General features: G+C 35.4%; 1 protein-coding gene across 6 annotated transcripts; it reads left to right on the top strand.

Moving 5' to 3' along the window:
- The first annotated feature begins 159 nt into the window (after positions 1-159).
- Positions 160-23,582, top strand: LOC128669307 (bestrophin-4-like). 6 transcript variants are annotated; one of them, XM_053744054.1, is made up of 13 exons: positions 160-286; positions 10,871-10,981; positions 11,683-11,854; positions 14,316-14,518; positions 14,953-15,121; positions 16,083-16,331; positions 16,554-16,814; positions 18,308-18,539; positions 19,536-19,680; positions 20,225-20,310; positions 20,994-21,161; positions 21,716-21,846; positions 23,279-23,582. In XM_053744054.1, the coding sequence occupies exons 3-13, from the start codon at positions 11,771-11,773 to the stop codon at positions 23,390-23,392; spliced, it is 1,842 nt and encodes a 613-aa protein (XP_053600029.1). In that variant the 5' UTR covers positions 160-286; positions 10,871-10,981; positions 11,683-11,770; the 3' UTR covers positions 23,393-23,582. The 6 variants fall into 6 exon arrangements, with proteins under 6 accessions (XP_053600029.1, XP_053600026.1, XP_053600025.1 ...); XM_053744051.2 differs by having other exon boundaries at positions 161-532; XM_053744050.2 differs by lacking the exon at positions 160-286 and adding an exon at positions 4,715-4,839 and having other exon boundaries at positions 19,551-19,680.
- Positions 23,583-24,196: the final 614 nt, after the last annotated feature.

Here is a 24,196-nt window from a genome sequence, read left to right as displayed (position 1 = left end):
GAACCAACCAGTGGGGCACAGGAGCAGTAGGTACCTACTATGTTTTATTGCGAATATTGCCATGCTATGGTCTTTTAATTTCTTTTTCATGTCAATGTCAAGTCAATGTCAGTAAATTTTTCAATTTTTATCAGCACTTCAGTCAACGTCTTGAGCAGTCAAGTCAGTAATTAAGTAACTTTTACGGGATTGTTACGCTTTTTAATGTTACACGCTATTTTTTGTACGATCGTTTTGTTTTTGATTGGTGCATTTTTGTAAACTACGTGCTTAAACCGGTGACTTGGTTAGTTTTTGCAATATTACATTAATATTTACTTGAATTTTATACACATTTGTCTAATCAGTAAGTGTTGTGGGTAATCGTATGTGTGATCCATGCATTTAAATGTTTACTAACATTAAAATTGTGTGAATTGAATTATATTACTATTAAGTAATGTAGTTTATAAGAATCCAAAATGACAGTAACTTATACCGGCGAAGTAGCAACGTGTCGTGGGTTTGGAACATTCTTAAAAGTTTTATATCGGTGAGTTTTATTTTACTTTTTACTAGCGACCCACCCCGGCTTCGCAGGGGTGCAATATTATGCATGTTATGTTAGTGATGAAGTCAGGGGTAAACTGCTAGTAAACAAATAAACATTCCTCTCAAATCACTCTATCTATTAAAATCCGTAGTGACCCCCATTAAAATTCATACTGTATTTTATAAGATCTACATATAGGAACAGACAGCAGAAGGGACTTTGTTATTACTATGTAATGATATTGTTAATATCTTTAATCTATCTATTATGAATTCACACAGCATATGAAAATTAAAAATCTGAACAAGTAATTTGTAAAAACATGTGCATATTGCCATTTGATGCCTTGATGTCTGCCTACAGCCCTGACATGACATAGTTATTCAATAGAATATGATGAGATAAAAAGTATAATATATGTACTTATTTGTATTAAAAAAAGTCAATTTCATAAGGCTATAATTGCTAATACAAAATAAACATGAACTAATAAAATTAACACATCAGTTCATGATCGGTTTGGTTCACTGATGACACATCCGGTTCTGAGCACATCCTTGTTTCTCTTGAAAGTCTGACCCATAAATATTTTATAAATATACAGTACAAATAAATATTATGCACAACAACTGCTCATACATAAGTTATTATTAACTGTATAATCCAAGTAATATAATAATGCGAAAGTAAGTTTGTTAACCCTTCACAATGTATTTACTCAACCAGTTTTGAAATTTTGCATACATGTACTTTGCAGTGTGGAGAAAAGGATGACATGCATATATAAACATATTTGTGACTCTTTCAGGCATAATTTACTGGGTTGACTTATACAAACTTTGGTATGTGAGTAGAAAACAACATAGAATAATGAGGTGCTTTTCAGCCCTGGTGCAAAGCTAACAATAAAAGTTTGAATGTAAGGTAGGATGTCTCAATCATACAAAATCTTTGACATGGGATTTACAACAAAATCAAACATAGGTACTTAAATTATATTTTAAGATTTGGCCACACTAACTAGTATAGTTGACCACCTAGACAAACACGCGTGGTCGATTGACATCGTACCACTTCCAGCCAAAATGTCCATCCAGTTTTTCGCAATGTGTAACATGTTTTGCCAGTACGCGTCGTGTTCAGATCCGTTATCGGTTAAAATGCTTAAAGGGATGCGATTTAAATCTAAAATTTCTTATATCGAATATCGATCAAAAATTACAAATTCCGTACAAACTTGCAACCCCTATTTCATCCTCATAGGGATTCAGTTACCATAATCCAATTAGTCCATTATAATTTATTACTAACCACAAATACAAATATTAAATTTCATGTCCTTTTTGAAGATGACGTACTTTCATACAAACTTATTACGCCCTATTTCATACAAACGTAGTACGCCCTATTTCCCACACTAAGGAATTTCTGAGATAACAATAAGTACCCTCAGTTATGCTAACTTTATTAACTTTACGCTGAAAATCCCATCAAAATCGGATAAGCTGTTTCAGACAAAAATTCTAAAAAAAGTGTTTAGGTATATATTATTCAATTAAAAAAATGCAGTTATAAATAAATTTTTAAATTATAGACCTTATACAAATAAATAAAATTGAAATGTCCGTCTATAACAAGTAAGATTAGTAAGTATTGGGTAGGAGAAAGTCAAGACCATAAAGACCTCAGAAGAGGCGACGCAAAAAAAAATATCCCCCAAGGAAAATGCAGAACAACTTATCTACTTACGAATGGTACTGCTTTAAATTAAGTTTATGGATCTTTATCTAAGGCATGCCATTATGATATTATGATAACCAGAGTATCCTAAGATTTTAAAGAATAGTTTTCAGTCGTTCTAAAATAACTTGCATGATACTGTCAAATGCATGATACTATCACGGTATTAAACTCCTACAGGAGTTGATGGTATGTTTTTTTCTATTACCTATTTTAACCTTATAAAGTAGGCGAATGAGCGTGTCGATGAAGTTTGGGATTTAGTAAATACATTTTCCAAAGCCTCATGTTTGTTTCGTCAACGGAAACTGCCACAGTGTTTGCTCATTTTACTGGCGGACTGAGCGGTACTACCGACCTTGATGATTAACACTTATCTGTAGGTCGTAGTAGTTAGAACTTTTATGCCGACACCCAACAAAAAATATCCTTGCGGTAATTATTCGACACCCTAAATATACTTTGGGGCTTGAAATATTGACTACTTATGGGCTGTAAGGGATATCAGCCAGCGCTGACATAGTATTTTTTGGGGCAAGCAGGATTTTGAAACCTAATGAGTAAAAAAGCAGCATCGCTTCGTCAAACGCGAGACAAAAAGAAAAAAATGCGCAAATTAATATAATTAAATGGTTGTTTTTTAATATGTTCAATAACATAAGAACTAAGTTTTATTGAAAATTCAAATTACCTATTTTATAATAAAAGCCTAAAAGGCTAAATCTAGCCTTTGTAAAAAAGTAAAGTCGTGTTTTTTAATTGCTTCTGTTGCCATAGTATTTTTTGCAGAGCAATCTTGCTGGTGTCAAAATCCTGCTTGCCCCAAAAAAATACTATGGCAACGCTGGCAAATCCAAAAAATCGGAGAAAATTCTGGAGTAAAAAATCCGGAGGTCTGGCAACTCTGATATCAGCCCGTTTATTGGTGAAAAGGGCATGAAAATCCGTGCAGTAGTTTTTGAGTTTATCGCGAACAGACACACAGACAGACGCGGCAAAGGACTTTGTTTTATAATATTTATTATTATGTTTCTCCTTTAGAATTCACGGCCCATAGTCTGATCCTTTGAGAGGCTTGCGTGGGGATACAGTTCCAACACGTAGAGCCCCTTTGGAGCTTTGATGTTGTGGAAGTCTCCCGCCAAAACTCGCTCCCGAATATACCACGAATGAAATGATATACCCATATATATTGCAGAGTTATGGTAGAAGTATTGGTCAATGGAATGAATTTTGGATGGACTGAAAACGGGCTGAAAACTGCTTACTGATTATTAAGCGGCAGGTGGTGACTCGCCGCTCTCTGGATGGGTCCCTCAAATCAGTCACCCCGATTGGTGAAAGGGAGAACATTGGCGTGGGCGTGTAAGGGTGTAGGTATCTCTACCTAGGTGAGTCTGCGGGGTGCGAAATTATGGTGATCCAGTCAGACGCCCCCGGCGTTTTGACATTTTACACTTCCTTCCTTCGAGCATATAGCTCTCACGACTCCACTCTGGCCGGCTAGTGAAGATAAGCCAGAGGTAGGGGTCCTGTTACCTTTCGGTTTTTCTCGGTTACCACACCGACCTTGGGGAAAGAAGGCGGAGGTGAGGAACAGGGGCCTCCTAAGGGAGCCCTCAGTTCCGTGGGGTCGCTACTCCCCAACAGCTCGCCACAAGCAGCCCAAGGATACATGCTCCTTGTATCTTGGATCTTGTAAGGCGGTCAGGTGTTTGATATGTGAACTTATAGCGGCATTTTTATAATGCGATAGATGTACAACGAGTTGGCCAAAATTGCACGCTCAAGCCTACTGTATACAGCAGAGAGACGGATAAACAAAACTACTACTAACTAGATAAGCTCATATAATACAATACAAATAAGCTAGTGCAACTGGGCTGCTTGCTGTTGCAGTGGCTATAGGCAAATCAGCTCTGATTCGCCGAGCTAATAACAAGAAGGATTTGAACATGTTATCTAATCGCACCCGAAGAAAGACGAAAACGTAATAAATTCATCTTTTAAATTCAATGACATAATATCTTTTCCTATCACAAATCGTACACTACATAAGAATTGAGCCCACCGCTAATGGGACAAGGTAGCTGATAAAGCTAACAGATGATGATGATTACAGATAAATGGCGATTCGATTTCCTTGTCCTTATCTTGGCTAGTAGAGTGTGTCTGATAATAAAAGTAATAATGAGTAATAGCTTCAAACTAAATGGCAGTTTAACTTGATGCACTGCCCAAGTTCGTGCCGTAAGGTCGTCGCTCCAGCAGATCAATACCAACCAGCTCGAGACTGAATCCTTGCCGCCAACGCAAACACTCTACACGATGCGTTTGTCCCGTTCCCTCACGCTTGGCGCAAAAATTAAATTACAGAAGACCAGTACCTATTTATATACCTACCTCACATTATATATTTCACAGTATCACCGCTATTTGCATCTAGTGCAATTGTTTCATTGGAAGTAACAAATGTCATATGACCAAAACCTGCTTTTACGGTTAATTTTGTGTCACAAAGAAAGACGTCATTTGTATGACTGGCTTGTTAGTACTAAATCCGGCAGGTAAGTAGAATTCCGCCGTAATATTTTCCCGGAGCTGTGCACACAATTAACTTTCTATTTATCCTGGGCTCAACGGTTGTAACAACGGGAAGTAAGATATAGAGCCCAGGTGAGATAGAGATTTTATGCCATCACCGGGAGTTCCTTGGACAAAGTATACCTAAAAGTAAATCTTTTACAGTAATAATACAAGTAATATATGAAACCCCGCATCTTTCTCCCATATAGGTATGTATTGCAATTGCTGTACTGATGCTTTGTCTGTATAGTTATAGTTTACTTATCTGCTTTATGTGCTGTTTTCTATAACATTTTTTGTTTATCTAAAACTAGAATCCTTGAAGTAAGGCGTAGCTGCTTGGTTCTATTATTGTTCCAGAGCTCCATGCCATTGCATTAATTGTCACCCGACCTAATATAAATGGAAGATTTTAATCGCCTTGCAATCTGAAATAAAGAAGTGGTTCAAATTTAAACAACAAGATACAAGTTGAGATTTCATACAGATAAACACCGATATTAATGATTACGTAGGAAATAAGTTTGGCCGCATGGCGTTTTCGTTCGGTTCTCAGGAGGGAGGGGTCCCTTCTGCCAGAACTAGAAACCCACAATGTATTGTCAAAGAGGATTGACATTCTAAACTAAAGATGCCGAAGATCTTGCAAAAAATAGAAGAAAAAGTAGGGCTTAGTAGCTGAGGAAAAAACCGGGATAACGCTTGGATGAGTAAGCTAGAGAAACACCTATTTGGTAACGTTTTGGGAAATTAAAAGAATTTAAGAATAAAGAAGATTTACATCTTCATCTCTAACCACCTATACTAGTTAGGCTGACATCCAGATCGATACAGTTTGGATTTTCCATAGAATTCCCTAATAGCTTCTCTCGATCGATCCATATTATTTATATAAAAATCTAAGTTTTTTCAGCTAAATTCATCCTCGTTATATTCTATGTCAATCCCATTGACAAGATTAAGAATGATGGAACAATGTGACTTATTTTTAAAGTTAACTTATCGTCGTAGTAGTTGGTAGGAAGTCGCAGGTCTCCGACGTGTCCACTGGAAATGTTCGAAGTAGTAGCCAGGCAAGGGATATCTATTATTCAGTGCACCCTGCACTTCCCCAGTCCCAAAGCCCACTTATCTAGGTTCGTTGCACCCTATGAATGTAAACTGAAATCGATCACAAGCGCATTGATTTTTTTTTTTTCAATTGCAGGTGTACGTAAATGTAATAAGTTTTTTCTACTAAAATGTAATTTTTGACACAAGGTTTTATTTTTGTTAGAAAACCGTCGAGACGTCCCCATGTCTAGAGCCGTTTTTGGGAACACCATCCTGTGATACTTATCAAAATAATACAAAATTTCGGTTCAATTGGCTTTAAACTTGAGTTGCAAGATTCTACCCGAATAATGTCTATTCGGGTGCACATAGGAATATACGTAGTTACATTGCAAGTTAAATAATAACTAAAGTCAGTAATGATTGTAATGCAATTTACTATCATTGACCCTGTGTCCTTATTCCTCTTATAGCTGTTGCTGTTACATATAATACTACATAGGTACGATACTGATTTATGATTTTAGCCACAAAAAGATGAACGATGTTTTCCTCTGCGAGGCCACAAAAAGAAAGACAAAAAGAAAAGAAAAGACATCAAGCTGTACCTTGTTATTGATTTCATTATCCTGCGATTATATTCGCATGGCGAAGTGTGAATTCCCTACAATTTTAAGATCTCTCACGCATCGTAACTCACGCCTTCAACATTTTTTTCGAATGTTAACCAATCGTTTCGCAAAAAATATGACTCACTGTTCAACGCTCAATTCAAAGTTCTTGAACGTTGGAGAATATGAGATTTTGCACTTGATTGAAATAACGTGATGTCATTTTCTGCCTGACAGGCAGACATTTGGCTAACCGAGGGCTAACCTACTCGTACATATGAACACAAAGATATGTTGAAATTAGTGAGAATTTGGAATTTTAAATTAGAATCATTAAATGGTGTTTTGGTTTCTAAATTGGGTCCAAAGTCTCGCATTGTTAGTCTGTTTTCATTTTATATTAGAATAAAATGTAAAAAAGCTGAAATTAGAGACTTCTTTCATTTCTAACTAGGTACTTGTTATTATATGCACTGTCGCCGTGCGACGTGCCAGTGACGTCATTGTATGGCGCGCCGTTCGATGTGACGTCATATCCTCTTCCTGTCACTAAATTATGTAGCCTAAGGTTTCACTTTTGTCGAAATCTGGATAACAAACATCCAAGATATAGTCGATCATCATCCTGTGAAAGTCGGAACGATGGAAATTTCATTTCACAAAAAAGAGCAATCGGTGCTACTTATTGGTTTAAAAAGAAATTACTTTCTCAATTTAAAAAAAAGAAAAATAATTATGGTGTGTCTTTATGGGACTAATAGAAGCCAAAACAATTTTTTTTTAGAATTTTTGACTGTCTGTATGTTGCGCATCACGCAAAAACTACTGGATAGAATTTGATGCGGTTTTTACAGTTGTATAGTAGAATTAAAATCTGGTATAGGTTTAGACCATAAGAAAACTGAGGAAACTGAAGGTCGGTTAACTGGTTCTGAAAATAATAACACCATTTTAGGTTATGTTTTGCATTATTTGGTCAACCGATAAACTTGATTTTGATTTGCCTTACCTGTATGAAGTCCATATTTTCATAAGTCGTCTCGTCAAATGTGAAGTGTTCCGAGTATATTTTTGATTTACTTGCTCAAAAATTTTGCAGCGTTTTCGGTTTCCGGTTTGTTTGTGGTTTCCCATAGTTTTTGACGTTTTTTATATTTTTTGGAAAACGATGTTTCCCAATATTTCGGCACCCGATTATGCTACATTGTTGTATATTTTCACAAACGAATGCTTACATAATGAAAGGATTAATAAAGTACTCTAAAATAAACGTTTTAACGTCGACATAGCAAAAGGCGACAAAGCTTTTGTGTACTTAGTGCTGTTCTCTGGCGGGATAAATGTGCAGTAATACTCACTATTAGTAGGTACTTATTAAATTCATGAAAGAAACAGATCCAATATATCAATATTGACAGCAATGATTCTTTAAAAAAAAAGTATAAGGTGCAAACGGGCAAAAAATATTATTCTATTTAAAAAAAATACGAACTAATGAAAATATTTGAAGGATGTTGTTGTAGTTATTTTATGTATTGGATTTGGTATTTTATTCTATTTATTATGTTCGTGGCAGGTGTCGGTAGCACTTGCGTAGCACTATGTGTATCACTCGAAAAAAGTACGATTCACAATTCGTGTGTATGCATGAACATTCGTGTGTGTTCTGTGACTTTCTCGATGAACAATGTTCTATTAAAATATTTAATGGCCGGTATTGCCGATTATTACCTATCTTGCACGATGCATGAATGACATGATTTACTGGCCCTGTTTTTGAAGTTTTGATAAGATTTTATAAATTGCTATTAGTCTTATGTTGAGACGTGGAGATATCATTCTTATCTCTGTAGTAGTATGTATCATACTATTAAGATACATTTTGACATTGATGCTACGTAGGTAGGTACATTGGTACTTACTATGCCTTTATATTCATTAAAAGGTCAGACGGAAAAGATACATTTGTCTGCTCAAATGTAGAAATAGAAAAAATAATACCGTATCTGTACAAAGGAATGGTCGTCTTTACATATTAAGTTTAAAAAAATTAAAGCTACATTTGTCATTTTATGAATAACTAGCGGCCCGTCCAGGCTTCGCTCGGGTAATACAATAATGAAATATACACTTAAACCTTCCTCAGTAATCACACTATCTATGAAAAAAAAACCCGCATTAAAGTACGTTGTGTAATTTTAAAGATCTAAGCATACACAGGAACAGACAGCGGAAAGCGACTTTGTTTTATACTATGTAGTGACAAGTATTTTACACAAAATTTAGAATAATCTATTTTAAAGACAATTTTTACAAACAACATAGAATTTTGAAAAAATAGCACTTATAACTGGTTTCTTTTTTAATGGCGACCGTGAGAGGACAAGACGTTCTCGTCGTCATAAATGTTTTCGCTGAAACAGCTCGGCTGCTTGTCATCGATAACTAATGAAGCAAAAATCGAATAGATAGGTGCCTACCGACTGAGTGAGAATTAAGCTTTGTAGATACTTATTCAAATTTTAATTCAAAAATATTTTATTTAACTCCACAAGTTACACAATAGATGACACATTAATAGTAAAAAAGAGAAAACAAATACAAAAATTTGTTGGGAGTCCTGGAGACTCAAACTAGGCCGGAATCTGTATCTTGGGTCACCAGGTACCCTTGTTACTTCCGATGTTACAAATGTGAAGTTACACAGTGTTCTTTTACTTATATATATTTATTTATTTTATTATTATTATTATTTTTTTAAGACATAATTTCCAAAATGCTCTCCGTAGCCTCATAATCTAAATCAATGAACCATTCTTTAAGTTTTAGTTGAAATTTTTTTTTTCTACAATTAAATAAATCCAATTTCTTATTAATAATATTATACAATATACCTCCACTTATTAATTAACAACACTCCGATTTAACATTCGTAATGTATTAGTTACATTGTTATTCGACAATGAACAGTTTTACGACCCTATATTACCTTCTACTCTACTCGAGCAGTTTTAAAAAGGTACCTATCTATAGCTATGATTTGTGAAAACACTTTATTGTGAGTAGACCTGTCTATCGTGTTTTTTTTAGGTTTTTGTGTATTCATAATGATCTGATCTAGTACCAACCAAGCGCCAATTTCACTTTGAGAAATACAAATTATTAGCATGATAAAATTCCATAGACACACCTATACATTCCTACCAAGTATAAATCGTATGTCTACGTTCAATCAGCGCCTATGTTGAAGCAACTACTTATAGCGTGCAACACGTAATCTAGTGCAGCTGTAATTTATAACCAACTTCGCAGAGCAAGGTCTAAACAAAGCATAAAAATTATACCGTCCCATCCAACTTGCATTATCTGTTTTTGTTATGATAGAGATGGAAGATATGGATAATTAATATTTTTACATAATCAAAACCAAAACTTCATGATGTAACACTTATGTATATACTTAATAAAATTCATTCTTGTCTTCGTAAAAATTTGAAAAATTGTAATGACAGCTCGACCGCAGCGGTCGAAACGCTCTGCGAACCACCCTAAAGCATATTTCTACAGTCTTAGACATTATATTTTAAAAAATATTTTTTTAGGTTAGTTTATTTCTTACACACACACATGAAAAAATGAGTACAAACAAGGATGAGACTTATTTCAAATATAATCTCATCTGTAGAATAGTGGCCGTGAAAAAAGAGGTGAGGATCTATGATACTTCGAGGCAGAAAGTCTGTTTTTTGGCTGAAATTTTTTGGGAATAACCTAATTTTGACATAATGAAAATCCACGTGTTTCGCAAGGAAAATAGTACGCGATACGATAAAAGCTTGTTATTTCGTGAAGTCATATTGAAAAACAGCGAATTTGCTATTCATTGACGTCTTTGACCTCCAGGTCATTGTACTCCTGAAACGTTATTTACATGTGAAAAATGTGACAATTTCAAACTTCATTGTTGTATATGTATAGGTACGTAGAGACATACACCCTAAATTCAAACCACATATTAATCATGATCACTGAAATAATATATATTTCATCTACGCGTTCTTAAAAAAATGGGTTTTGATTTTACATTAATAAAAAAATTAAATCGAATTCTGCAATCTGTATTGTTGATTTGGTTCCTATCGCGTAATCAAATAATGACGTAATCATCACACACAAATAAGGTAAAACCAGCCATCGTGCATGGCTATGACTAACGACTGTATCTAAGCAAATTAGTATGCTGACACTTACTTCAACAAGAACATAATCCAAGAGTATGCGAATTCGACACTACGTAAATAATGATTAGTGGACACCATTGATCAAAGCAGTTTTATGTTTGTTGCAGATGGCGGGGCAGCATTTACAAGTTGGTGTGGCTGGATCTCCTTGTGTTCCTACTGATATATTATTTCCTAAATTTAACTTACCGCCTGTTACTAGATGAAGAAGCAAAAAGGTACGTAAAATTAATTTAAAATACATGTACCTATCTCTTCTTGACTTTTTTCCCCACGCATGCTATGCTTGTGCTCCTTCCATTGAACTCTGTCTATCAGTACTTTTCTTTGCAATCCATGCACCTTTTGGGTTTTTCGCTATTTCTGATATCTTTTAGCGACCTTTTAGTAATATGGTTTTCTTCCCGTCTCAAAATATACCGTACCGACCGTACCGTAAAATACAAGTCTCTCTTATCTCCTTATAAATAAGAGACAAGTAGGTATTTCCTATTCAAACCGTTTCATAAACGTAAAGCGTGAAGGAATTATCATCAATGGGTAAGCTCTAGATATTTTGAAGACTTACGTAACAGTGTTGACATATGCCTAAAGGTTATTATTTCGTAAGTCTGAAACAACTTTGAGGTAATTTTGGGCAGATAATATTGAAAAGAAATTATTTCTGACAACGGGTTTCTGTCAACAAGATTAGCAATGGATTGTTTTAAATTATCTATTGCTAAATTTGTATGTACCGTATTAATAATATAATATGTGATGTGATTAGACACCATTATGTGGGCAGACATGACATGATTGTGATTATGATGATGATGAACACCAATTTATAATACTCATGTTTTTTGCAAATAAATTTTTATTTCTTTCCGATGATTTTACAAAACATTTTTAATGAGAAAATTTAATCCTCTTCCAGAACGTTCGAAGGTGTGGTGAATTACTGCAGCTTCCACGGCAATGTGATCCCGCTGTCGTTCGTGCTGGGGTTCTACGTGACCGTGGTAATGAACCGCTGGTGGAACCAGTACACCACCATTCCATGGCCGGACTCCATCGCCGTCTTCGTCTCTGCCACCATTCACGGACAGGTATTACAATTTTATTAGACTAACAATTTTTGAATTACTCCATAGTTAAATCACCGGTACAATTCAATTAATTTATGGACGAAGTTTTTTAGTGTAATTTCGATTCATTGAGATTATTTTCAAGACGAATGTAACTAGAGCCGGTCGCTGGTATTCTTATTGTATTATTTTGGATATTGGGTTTATTAGTCATGTCAGTTATACTCACTTAGACCTAGTTTATTTTTGTCCAACGCCTGTCACAGATGGCGCATCTTATGAAGTTATGTTTTTGATTTTAACATTTCTTGGATTTTAATAAAATCTTTCGCATAGATTTTGGCTAACGTTTATATATGAATGTGAATATCTCATGTTCTTAGGTGAATACTGTGTTCTCTGATTTGACAACAAGAACATTTGCCAAAAAAGACGACTGACGACAAAAAAGATCTAGTTAAAATTATAAAATCCCCGCCCGAAAAACTTATCAGCGCGACAATAACTTGGCGATTGTTGAATTGATTGAGTCATAAATTAATGAATCCATAACTTTGCCGCTGTAAAACAAACGATAAACGAAGCGATGGATTCTATCTGATGGGAACATTAATCATGTGATGCGAGATAAAGCGATGACATACAAATACATTGGCGACGCGATAGCTCATGCACTGGCGATTATTATACAAGAAATCGCAAATATTCCTTGCACGCAACGAACTAGTGCATTAGGAGCAATTTCTTATTATTTTCGTGCTTTTGGGTATAATTAACTTTACATGTATTATTTTCCTATTCGCTGATCATGAAATTTATTTCTCTGCTTCGCACACTGTTGGCAATCAACTAGAGTGCATATTCTTACATATATGATTTCATCAACATTTGTTAGTAATTTATCTGATGTCTGAAGCATCAAGCTTTGTGAATATGTTAGACTACGTGGTACTTTATTGTCATTACATATTTAGACAAGGAACATATTTTTGTGTTTATTATAATGGAAAATGGTAAAAACTAAATTGCTAAACCTACATTTAGATATATGTATCGAAACAATAACAATTGTTTGCAATGTCAAGGCTGAATAAAGGCTTGCCTTGATGTGTGCTTGCCGCCAGTGATTATGTGCCACCTACTTATTTCCTCTACATCTGTAGGCATTTTACCACTCTGAACTAGATTTATAATTACACCACGAGTTTAACATTTATCAGTCAGTCATTGATATCGCATGCTAATGTACAAAATATGCGGAAACTATCTCTGATACAGCGAATTCCCGAATCTAATCAGTTTTACTACAATTAAATAAACTTCATTCCTTGGAATTTAAAATAAGCTAGCGCACTGAGATATAATTAGCTTTTTTGGTATATAACTTCTATATTCCGGATACTGATTCCGGATAATTTTCTCTAAATGTAGATAGGATCCTTCTTCATGTTTTGACACCCTTATTAAATCGCAAAATTTTGCATAAATGGGCATTATCTTTTGATCACTTGAACAGTAACTACAATATATCTACTTACAGCGAAATTATTTTCATGAATGTCATCCTTTGCGATCTTATTATAATAGATTAGTTTACAAAATGATAAGTCTGACGTTACCCACATATTAATTATTAATTATGTGGAATATCATTGGAAAATATATGAGTGGGCCTCACTGTAGCGTGCAGTAGGATAGTTTATCTTAGCTCGTTATTAGTCGGCGGAAGGCAATGTTGTCCTTGGTCCCAGATGTGCGGCTTTTGTTGGTTAATAAGCATGACAAATAATTGTTGTTAGTGATCAAAATAAAAAACATAAATGTGCATGTTGCATGCAAGTATTAATTTATTTTTACATTTATGTTATAATTTATCAGTGTCATTATGTTTAGAGAGTGGTTTTGCCATTTTTGTTTCACAGAAATTTGATACGTATCCAGGACCTTCGATGTTTTGGAGTAATGGTAGCGAATGGAAATTAAATTTGGAAATGATTCATATTAGTCAAACTATATGAATTTTCGATTGGATTTTGTCTGGGATTTGGACCTTCCAACTCATTCGTATCGTATACGTAATAGTACCTATTCCTAACTATAGCTATTCCTAATTCCTCGAACTGTTAGGTATATCTTCGTCAGATCTTCTAAAACTTTATGTAGCTAGATGGACAGTGGCCTAATGTAGCAGTGTGTGCCTACATAATTTGCTTTTTATGTGAGTTATGCGTTGACACAAGATAAACTAAGCAATATTCTTCAATTGGCCGCAATGTTCGACTTTTCACTGTATACATTCGAGAGCAGATAAACATGACCTACTATGTGTATATATACCATATACCCCACTATATGTTAGTAACTAGTAAACTAGTTTTATTTACCCCCGACTGTACTGTGACTATGGATACTAAAATGCAGTTAATTAGGTACATGGCGGGGAAACAGGACATAGTAAATGATGTTACACTTGAGCCGGCAGGACGAGCGGGGGCGGCTGATGAGACGCACGATTGTCCGCTACGTGTGTCTCTGTCTCACGATGGTGCTTACCATGATCTCCCCCCGCGTGAAGAAAAGGTTCCCTACGAACAGCAACTTCGTCGAAGCTGGACTCCTTCTCGAAAATGAAAAGACAATCATGGAAAACCTCAATAACAAATTTCCAAAGCCATCGAAACATTGGTAAGGATGTTTTGTAATATATGTCCTGTTCGTTTATTTAGCGCCTAACAGTAAACATGCAGTAAAAGTGAGAGTAACACAACAACCATTATTTGACTTACTGTTGATAATGATTTCCGTACCGAGGATTAATAGGTATAGATTATGGTTATTGCTAAGTTCTTCTAATAGTCGATAAAATAACACTAAAATTTTACTTGGTGATGGCATCATAACATCATTTACGACCGTGAAATAAAAGCACGTAGTTTTATTGATGCAGCAGTTATTTGTAAATTCATGAGTAAATGAATGATCTAATCGCCATCTACACTCAAAAAATACTGAACCAAAGTCGATGTTTGTTACAAAGTAGGGCACTAGGGTTACTAGGAAGCAACAATACTTTCAGTATTCTTAGATTCTGATTATTGTCTTACATTTTGTGATTTTAGGTTACCTATAGTGTGGGCGACAAGCATAGTAACGCGAGCCCGGAAGGAAGGGCGGATACGAGACGACTTCGCCGTCAAAACAATAATAGACGAACTCAACAAATTCCGGGGGCAGGCGGGCCTGCTCCTCAGTTACGACACTATTAGTGTGCCCCTTGTATATACTCAGGTACGTATTTCATTGAGACGTCTCGGGCCATTAAACTAATTTATCCTTTCATATTATAAAGCAAAAGTCCTCTATGGCGTCTGTATGTCTGTTCGCGATAAATTCAAAAACTGCTGCACGTTTTTTATGCGGTTTTCACCAATAGGTTGTGTGATTTCCGAGAAAGGTTTAAGGGTATTATATTATGGTTTTACCCAAGCGAAACCGGGACGGGCCGCAAGTGTTAGATAAGTCAGTAAGAGTTTGGTGCTATTATTTAACGGATTATAGCTAGTAATAGTGTAGACTGCTTCATATCTAAATGTAAGATAATTTTAATATATAAATTATATTAAAATTATCTTATCTTTCATTTTATAATAAAAAATATATTTGTAGGAAAGAATAACAAGTTACATAATATTAAAAAGGTGGCTTGATCACATATTAAGATTTTAATTTATAGACGTCATAGCTTATTATACATCTCTTATCGTTATACATTTTAACCGGAAAAAATATATATGTAGCATTGTAATATGCATAACATCTTAAATTTGATGATGTATTTTGTTACAATAAAGTTATAATAACTTAGTTTTTATGAGTTGTCTTATCACATTCCTTTGCGGAAACAAAACATATCGAACTCATTGTTCTTTTTCATCACGTGCAAAATAATGCTCTGTGTTTATCAATGGCTAATTTACTTTTAATTTATGCTGTGTGTGATAAGGTTTATATCTCAACAGTTTGAACCTAATAATTTTATCATCATATATTTTTTTCTAAAGAAGTATGTGTATTACATATTATTTTAGTTGGTTTACATACTATACTATACAGTAATCAAATGCCATGATGTGATCGTTCTAAAAAGATAGTAAAAATATTTATTAATTTGAAATTTGACGTAATAACTTGCTTTACTATGAAGGTCTAATTTCAAATGTTTTGAATTAATATGTCTGTTCTGTTTCAGGTAGTTACCATAGCTGTTTACTCATATTTTATTACATCAGCGTTGGGAAGCCAGTGGATCGATAACAAGCGGCAGTCTCACAGTGAAACTGTATACATCAGTAATATAGATCTCTATTTTCCGATATTTAGCACCTTAGAATTCTTCTTCTACATGGGTTGGTTGAAAGTGGCGGAGTCCCTAATAAACCCCTTCGGTGAAGATGACGACGACTTCGAAGTGAACTGGTTGATTGATAGAGACTTACAAGTGAGTAGTACAGTTTTGTGTAACCTGCTATTGACATGTATTGCTCTGTATGATTCATAGCAAGCACAAACCATTTTAAATGTAATTTTAACCATTGACGTATTCAATAAACGTTTATGTTTAAACGGTACATAACCTTGTTCTGACTCTGCATGTGTCGTTTCGTTATGTTTGTCCCACAACATGTTTGATGTCAGCAAATTAACATGGTGTTATCGATAGGTATCGTACATGATCGTGGACGAAATGCACCACGAACATCCGGAGCTGATCAAGGACCAGTATTGGGACGAGGTGTTCCCCACCGAGCTGCCGTACACCATAGCCACGGAGAACCAGAGAGAAGAGCACCCGGAGCCCTCGACGGCGCGCGTGGCCGTGCCCGTGCGCCAGCGCAGCATGGTGACGGTGGCGCCCTCCTCCGTCAAGATCGACGAGATGGTGCCCTCAAACACCGTGAGTTACAAGTTCGCCCCGCCCGAGGTTAGATACGTCCTATTTTGAGCATGCTGCACGCTCGGACTACATGGAGCTTAGCAGTGTGTCGGTGTTAAGGGTTGCCAGGTCATGTGCCATCTCAAATATAGGTGACGGTATCTACTTTGGTGATACCCAATGTTTATTTAATGCTTTCTGATTTAAACTTTTTTAAAACCAATTTAATCAGTCGATAAATACAGAAATAACCAGACACTAAATCTGGTCATAATACACCTGCAATATCAATTTGCTATTTATCCGTTAACTATTTATTTATGAATCACAGGAAATGTAATGGAATTGTGGTTATTACAGATTTTATTTGTTCTTTGTCCTTGTTTATTTTCCTTATAAAGATAGGATTACATGGCAGCCCTGTTAACAAATTAGTTTTATAGGATTAAAACTAACCTTAGCCAACGTAATATTAGTTAGAAACGTAGTAATCAATTATTTTGATAATTAAAAGTATGTAAGAAGCCATGACATAATAATTAAATGTGACATTTAGGTATTTATCTAAGTAATTAATTTATATATGTACCTATAACATAATAAATTGATATGGTTGATTGTTTAACAGCTAAATAACAAAAAAGCCAAGCTTCCTTGAATTAATTTTTAAGCATTCTAACAAAAAGTGACAGTTCAATTAACACTATAGAAAATCATAACAAATGACGACGACAGTTGACATTCGAAAATGTGTGTTAATTGTTTTCTATTGACAGCCTACTGAAGGTTCGTCGTGCTGTTCCTGCGTGTTACTTATTAAACGGCCTTCTATACTTGATATTTTGAACGTCAATTTTCGTAAATGGTCTTCTTATTAGCAAGTTATGTGTGTGTGTGTGTGTGCGATATCTCCTGTACAAAGATACAATAACCACATGTTTTTCTCACGTGTTGTTTATCTGCCAATCTTGCCTCGCACTGTTTATTGTTCTACTTGATTTTAACCTTTAAATGTAAAGCTGTAAATATGAGCAATACTAATTTTAAGAAAATGTTTATTATTTCTTCTGTTTTGTTACAAATAAGGCCTGTTGCACCAGTTGTTAAATTAAAATAAAAATAGGTTTATCCTGAACCGACTCTATAACTATTTGTCTTATACGTTATAGACAATAACGTCAACAAATAGTTATCGAGTTCAAAATCGAATTCTGTGTCAGGTGAACAGATAGATAAACTCTACGAAAATGACAGCTTTATTGAGTACATATTTTTATTAGTACCTACAACAAATGGCCGCCTTGTTAGCAAGTGGTGAATAAGGCCCTTAATATAGTATAATGTCGATGTTTTACTTCTATTTAATAACATAACAAAAGTGTTGCCACCAATATTATCTCGTGGCCGCATTCCTAATTAATTGCCTGCTTGGTAGAATAAAAAATAACTCGAGCCTCAGTTTAAGTGCCCAGATGTTACCTTTGTGTCTGATATATTTTCACGTACCTTATTAGTTAATATTATTTTTAATATATTCACAGCAACTCCAAATGAACGACGATGCACAGTCTGGCATCCACTTTATTGTGTCCCGTGGTAGTAAGCGTGGGAAGAAAGAGGACAGGAACTCGATGGGGTCGACTAACTCCATGACGTCACTGCAGCAGACGCCGATGTCCCGGGTCGCGTCGGTCACGTCCATGCTCAAGCGGCTGTTCTCCAAGGAGGAGCAGCGGCAAGCTGCCGGCCAGGTCGCATCGCAACCGGATGGGGGTGAGACGATTGAACGAACGATGGATAGGCGAGCATAATAATGATGTAGGAAAGCGGACCCTGGGCTCCCACTCTCAGCGGCTGTGAAGAAATCGGGAAATACAATAATATTTTCGTTTGTCTTCTTCAAAAAAGATAGCGATACGGAGAAATTGTGTGTATATTGTACATAGTGTATATACTATATATTATCAGGAATATCACTTGGTTGCATCACAGACTTACATCCAGGAGTCAATGAAACTGGCCTGTCATTATTTAAATATATTTTTGAATTCGGTACATCAAAAATTTCAAACTTACATAGTTTACAAAATTTCCATTTGAGTTTCGCAAATATAATTAGTCAAGAGTAAGTAAATAGATACAATTAACACATTTTAATTGCTACTGAGCAATTCTAAATGAATGATGAGTTTACTGCCGCATTCGTTGCGCATCGTTGCACGAATTTGATTTCTTTATAGTCTACTAACAAATATACTGAGGATAATTTGCACCGTTATTGAAAAGATTTTTTGTGAAGGTACATATTATTTCGACCGAATCGCAAGGTTTCCCTAGAGACCTAATTATTACTCGGACTAGTGTAAAAGCTATATTTACTATGTTACATACATGGAAATCTCGACCTGTCCTATCTTATAGTTTAGGTTTCATACGTTCAGATAGGCCAACATCATCAAAGTTATTTATTTCAACTGAAATTATATTAGTGTAAATAATAATTATCCACTCTATATCCTCCCGTGGATGTCATACGAGGCGATGACATTCACGAACGACACAAAACCTTCGACAGCTGATATCGAACAAAAGCATTCCCGGAGGGTTTAAAATATTCGGCAGTTTCAAAATTGCAGCCGATATTTTAATTTTTTTAGTTTATTTTGAAGCTGACCCCTGTGTACACGGCGTCACAGCCCCGAATGTGACAACGCCAAAATGAGATAGAGAGACAGAATTATGATAGGCGAGCCAATATATCTTTTTCAGTGTCGCGCTTTACAGTGTCATCCAGCAATCCAGCGCTGAATAAGCCGACGGCGACGAGCGGCAGCATGAAGATAGCTAACGAAGTTATCGAGGAGGTGGACGAGCAAGCCACCATCACCAGCATGAGGCAGCGCCCTGAGAACAGGTACGGGATTGGCCGGAATACAGAAATTCTATGTTACTGACTGTGCAAACACGCCCATCTGATGAGAAGTGGTCATCGCGCGGCCCTGCAAGAATCTTTACACGCCTTTTTTGTGTTGAAATTGTTAAAATTCAATTGATTTGTAATAGATTAGGACAAAATCATTCACTTCCTACTTCAGACTGATTATAATTGTTTAAATTATTAATTTAAGCTTAAAGACATTTATGAATTTTCGTCATTAAACTCTAATAGTCAATAAATGATGCGGCTGAGCTTATATTTATAGCAACTTCGATGACAAATGTGCCCCAAATATTACATGATTCAGGAGGAATATAGTTAAAAATGTGAAATCGTCAAAATCTATTTTATACTTACTTTCCTTATAAACATAATTAAGGTAATATGGAGAAAATATGGAGCGGTCAAAATATGGGAGAGTGTGTATTTACTTGAAAACCTATCTCGGAGTCTTTATTTTATGTATATTTGATACTTGACCTAAATTTAAGTTATTATTGAATGATTTTATCCGTTTCAGGCCGACCGCAATGAGTTTATTCAACCAAAATCATGTCAATCCCAGCGAACCTGTGAATGTACCGTCCAGAAATTCTAATCATTCCAGTAAGTTATTTTGTATATATTTTATTTATGAAAACTGCATTTTATTTATGAAATACATACATTTATTAGATGCACTTTATGTTGTTGGTCTCGTAGTAAAGTAAATGTCAATCTTTTGTACATCTGTAGTTGTGCAAGAAAGTGTTAAATGAAGTAAATAATTTATTTCAGCAAGAACACGTTATCATTTGTTGTGTCGACCTTTTGCTATTATGGTTAGGTTAGGTACCTAAATGATTTTATATTGAAGATTGATCTCTATTTTATTATTTATTTTTGTCGCATAGTAAACAATGATCGTATAATCTGCGGCATATCGTATTATTCCTTATGTACATAGTTGGATTATTGAATGAGCACGTTAATTAGATACAAAATTCCTTGAAATAACTTTTTATTGAGTAACAAAGCTCTGTTACTAAAAATAAAAGTCATTTCCAAGAGATCTATATATCTTCGTTGATTTATTTTGAAAAAATATATATTGTAAATAAATTGTAAATTATAGAGCATTATTTTATACAAATTACTGGCTTTCCGAAACGACCGTTGCTGAGAAGAAATACGAAAAAAACTAATCCCATCTTGCTGTCATACATTAAAAATGTATGTTTAGTGTTTACTATTACCATCAACTAGATCCGACAACTGACATATTAGATTGATAAATAAAAAACTGTCAGATACGCGGCTGTCGTCGTCGGCGCCGACGAACTGGAGCCGCGCGGACGACGGCAGCCCCGCGGCCGCGTCGCTGAGCGCGGGCTCGTCGCCCAGTCTGGCCGGCGCCCGCGCGCGCCTCGACAGCGACGTCGGCGCAGAACTCAGCGCCGCCGGCAGCAACACTCTCTGTTAGTATCGTCGACATCATCTCATACTTTCATAGGATACCTACATATTGTGTACCCTTGTGTTATAGGTATTTAGCTAAAGAAGTAAGTAAAATAAGACAAAATTTTGATTTGATGCCTCTTTGAAGAATCATACAATTACAGAATTGTTTGAGGAGGTAGGTTGTCGTAAAAGTGATGTCAGATGCCTTTAGGCGATTTGAATAAAACCCGACACTAGTGTTAGCGATAACACAATAATAAGAAGAATGTCTACACACTGCTTCTATTTGATACCAATAAATTTTCGAAAAAGGTTTTATTCTAGTAATGTACTTACCAAATTTCATGGATATCCGTCCCATAGATTTTGCCTGGCCTTCATGCTCGTTCATTAAAGAAATAATAGCTTAGAATATGCATCTATCCGGTGTAATAGTATACACCACTACCGTAAATTTACATACTATGTCTCAAGCTACTGTTGTGCCACACTAATGTGACAAAATGAAGTGACAATGGGCGAGAAAGTAAATAAACTGTCATGCGTATAACTCACGTGAGTGTCGTGACAGTGGACGAAGTGGACGGCAGCGAAGACCCCGACGCGGACGAGTTCGAGCGGCTGCGCTGCAAGCGCGAGCAGGACCGCCACGAGAAGTACCTGCAGAAGCTCATGGCCGCGCGCTCCGTCAGCGCGCAACAGGTCAATATAGTTTTTTTAATCGTTTGTTACGTCTCACATCCTTACAGATAAAACAAAGTCCTCTGCCGCGTCTGTCTGTCTGTTCGTGATTAACTCAAAATCTACTGCCCACAGATTTTCATGCGGTTTTCACCAATAGATAGTGGGATGTTCTTACCCGAGCGAAGCCGGGGCGGGCCGGGAAGGCCAGTGCTCAAGCAGTGCGTAAAATGGCTAAAAATGTGTAAAGCTGTCTCGCATGAATATTAACTAGGTTATAAAATAATTTCGAAAACAATTTTTGGAGAGATAGACCTTGGTAAGGTCTTCTTGGGTCTATTTCTGCCGCCAAACAAGAATACTTGCATTGTTGTGTTCCAGTTTGAAGTGTGAGAGAGGCAGTGTTTCATAACCGTAATCATATTTATATGTATAAGCTGTTTCGGCTTGTATATATTTTTAATAAAATTATAATAGGAATGTAATATTCCTATTAAATAGCTTTTTTCAAATGTTACGTAGTTAACAGTTAGGTTCATAACCATAGTAGGTTCTTAGTCTATATATGTTTCTGCATCTGTTTGGCTGTCTTCAGAAAATAGATTTTTCAATATTTCTCGTCTTAACATTACGGTCCTATTGTCTCTTTGACTTCGTTCTTTTATAATCGTTCTTTTACATCATAATATATCTCTCTTGTGTAACTTATGTGACAAATAAGTTGGTCCGCTTTAAACTAAACCATATTTTTATGTTCCAGAGACTATTGCACACAAAGAAGCAGTGAAAAGGCATGTCGATTTGATTTATTACTTTCTAAAAGTATTACTTTACTGCAAAAAGGTCGAATTATTGCTTCGGAATCTTTAGAAAATTTGTAATCGTCTCGTGGTTTGGGTTTCGCCCAACTTTGGTGTTATTCTGATTTCTGTAAAAAAAGTTTGCGATTGTCCTCTTTGTTGGAGTATTTATCCGTTTACTATAACGACGTTGAATAATCTTATACTTACCTATTGCAATTATCCAGTACTAAAGAACTATCGTTAGTTATGTTCCTTCTCTTTGTCTAATTTCTGGATTTAGTTAGTTGGCTCTTTTTACATGTTGAATTTCTGGAATCTCGTCTGCCTTCCTTGTTCGTATATAGTTCTTAAGTGTCAAGGATTTTTCAACATCACCTAGTGTAATTTTGGTCCAAGGTAAAGTGTGTGATTTGTATATAGGTTATGTTATATTTTTACAGTTCGTGTCAAGTTGAATTTTATTTGTATAAAAGCAAATTTTGCTGACTTCTCTGTGTGCAAGTCCGACTCACTTAATCAGTTTTTATTATAGTACTTGGGTTTAAGTGCAATATCATGTTACACTCGAAAAAGACTGTTAACAACCTACTTACATCCTACTAATTCATGCAAAAAATGTAAATAGGTACTAATCTACCTTTGTTTTCCAGCCGACGGGAAGTGTGGAATTGATAGACAACGATTTGTTATTAGAAGACCTATTAGCACAATCAGCAGCATCGAGGCAGAAAGAAATATCCAACAGTGAAAAGAAAGATACCTGACATAGTAGCTTTATATTCCAGTGGGATTAAATGATATCTCAGTGCAGTTCAGTATTAGCATTTGTGATAAAATAAGTCTTTACAGTGATCTAGATTAGTATGAATCATGTGCCCAGGGCAGCCCAAGTGATATGGTTTACGTATGTATTTATTATTTAAGAGTAAATAAATCAACTTTACATGAATGAAATACCTTTTTTCTCATTGCTATATTGGTAAACACTCATTGTTGACAGTCAAGAGAAGACAGCGCCCTTTTCTCACTGTTTTTGAGACTGTACTGTTGGAACTCAAAGCAATAGGGTGACGATGTTTCAAAATGCATTTTACGAAAAATAAATATTGTGATTGCTTTGAGTCATCTATGAAAAATAGAAAACGGATTTCTGCATTTTTTTGTCATTGTAACAAATTGAATGATCCCATCCCATATTAAAAAGGCAAAAATTTGTTGTATGCATGGATTTAGCAAACTTGTTACTTTTTCACGACTGAGCCAATTTTTATGACATTTGGTATTGAGGTAGCCGATATCTTGGACTAACACATTAGGGTACCTAACCTACCAACCTTTATTCCCGAAAGTTGTTTGCACGCGTACTGTATTCACGATAGTAGGTAATCTATGAGTTCGCGATTCATACAGTGTTATTTTTTTGTAATGGTTAGTTTTTCCTTATGAAGGGAATCCTAGATTTAAAATAAATGTTATACATTTGAGGACGATGGTTCCACGTAAAACGAAAAATAATCCAGTTTAGTGAGAATGTTTCATCAAATCAGGGAAATTACTAAAATAAAATA

The sequence above is a fragment of the Plodia interpunctella genome, chromosome 4 (assembly GCF_027563975.2).
Source record: "Plodia interpunctella isolate USDA-ARS_2022_Savannah chromosome 4, ilPloInte3.2, whole genome shotgun sequence".
Taxonomy (NCBI): Eukaryota; Metazoa; Arthropoda; class Insecta; order Lepidoptera; family Pyralidae; genus Plodia; species Plodia interpunctella.
Note: the sequence above shows the minus strand (reverse complement) of the source record. Positions and strands in the feature narration are given on the sequence as shown.

What these genes read in the sequence shown, in the direction of transcription:
- LOC128669307 (XM_053744049.2), top strand. Translation starts at nt 4,745, where the DNA reads ATGTCATATGACCAAAACCTGCTTTTACGGTTAATTTTGTGTCACAAA. An exon ending in GTTAGTACTAAATCCGGCAG is followed by an intron (nt 4,840 to 10,870) that starts GTAAGTAGAATT and finishes TGTTTGTTGCAG; the next exon opens with ATGGCGGGGCAGCATTTACA. An exon ending in AGGCAGCGCCCTGAGAACAG is followed by an intron (nt 19,681 to 20,224) that starts GTACGGGATTGG and finishes TATCCGTTTCAG; the next exon opens with GCCGACCGCAATGAGTTTAT.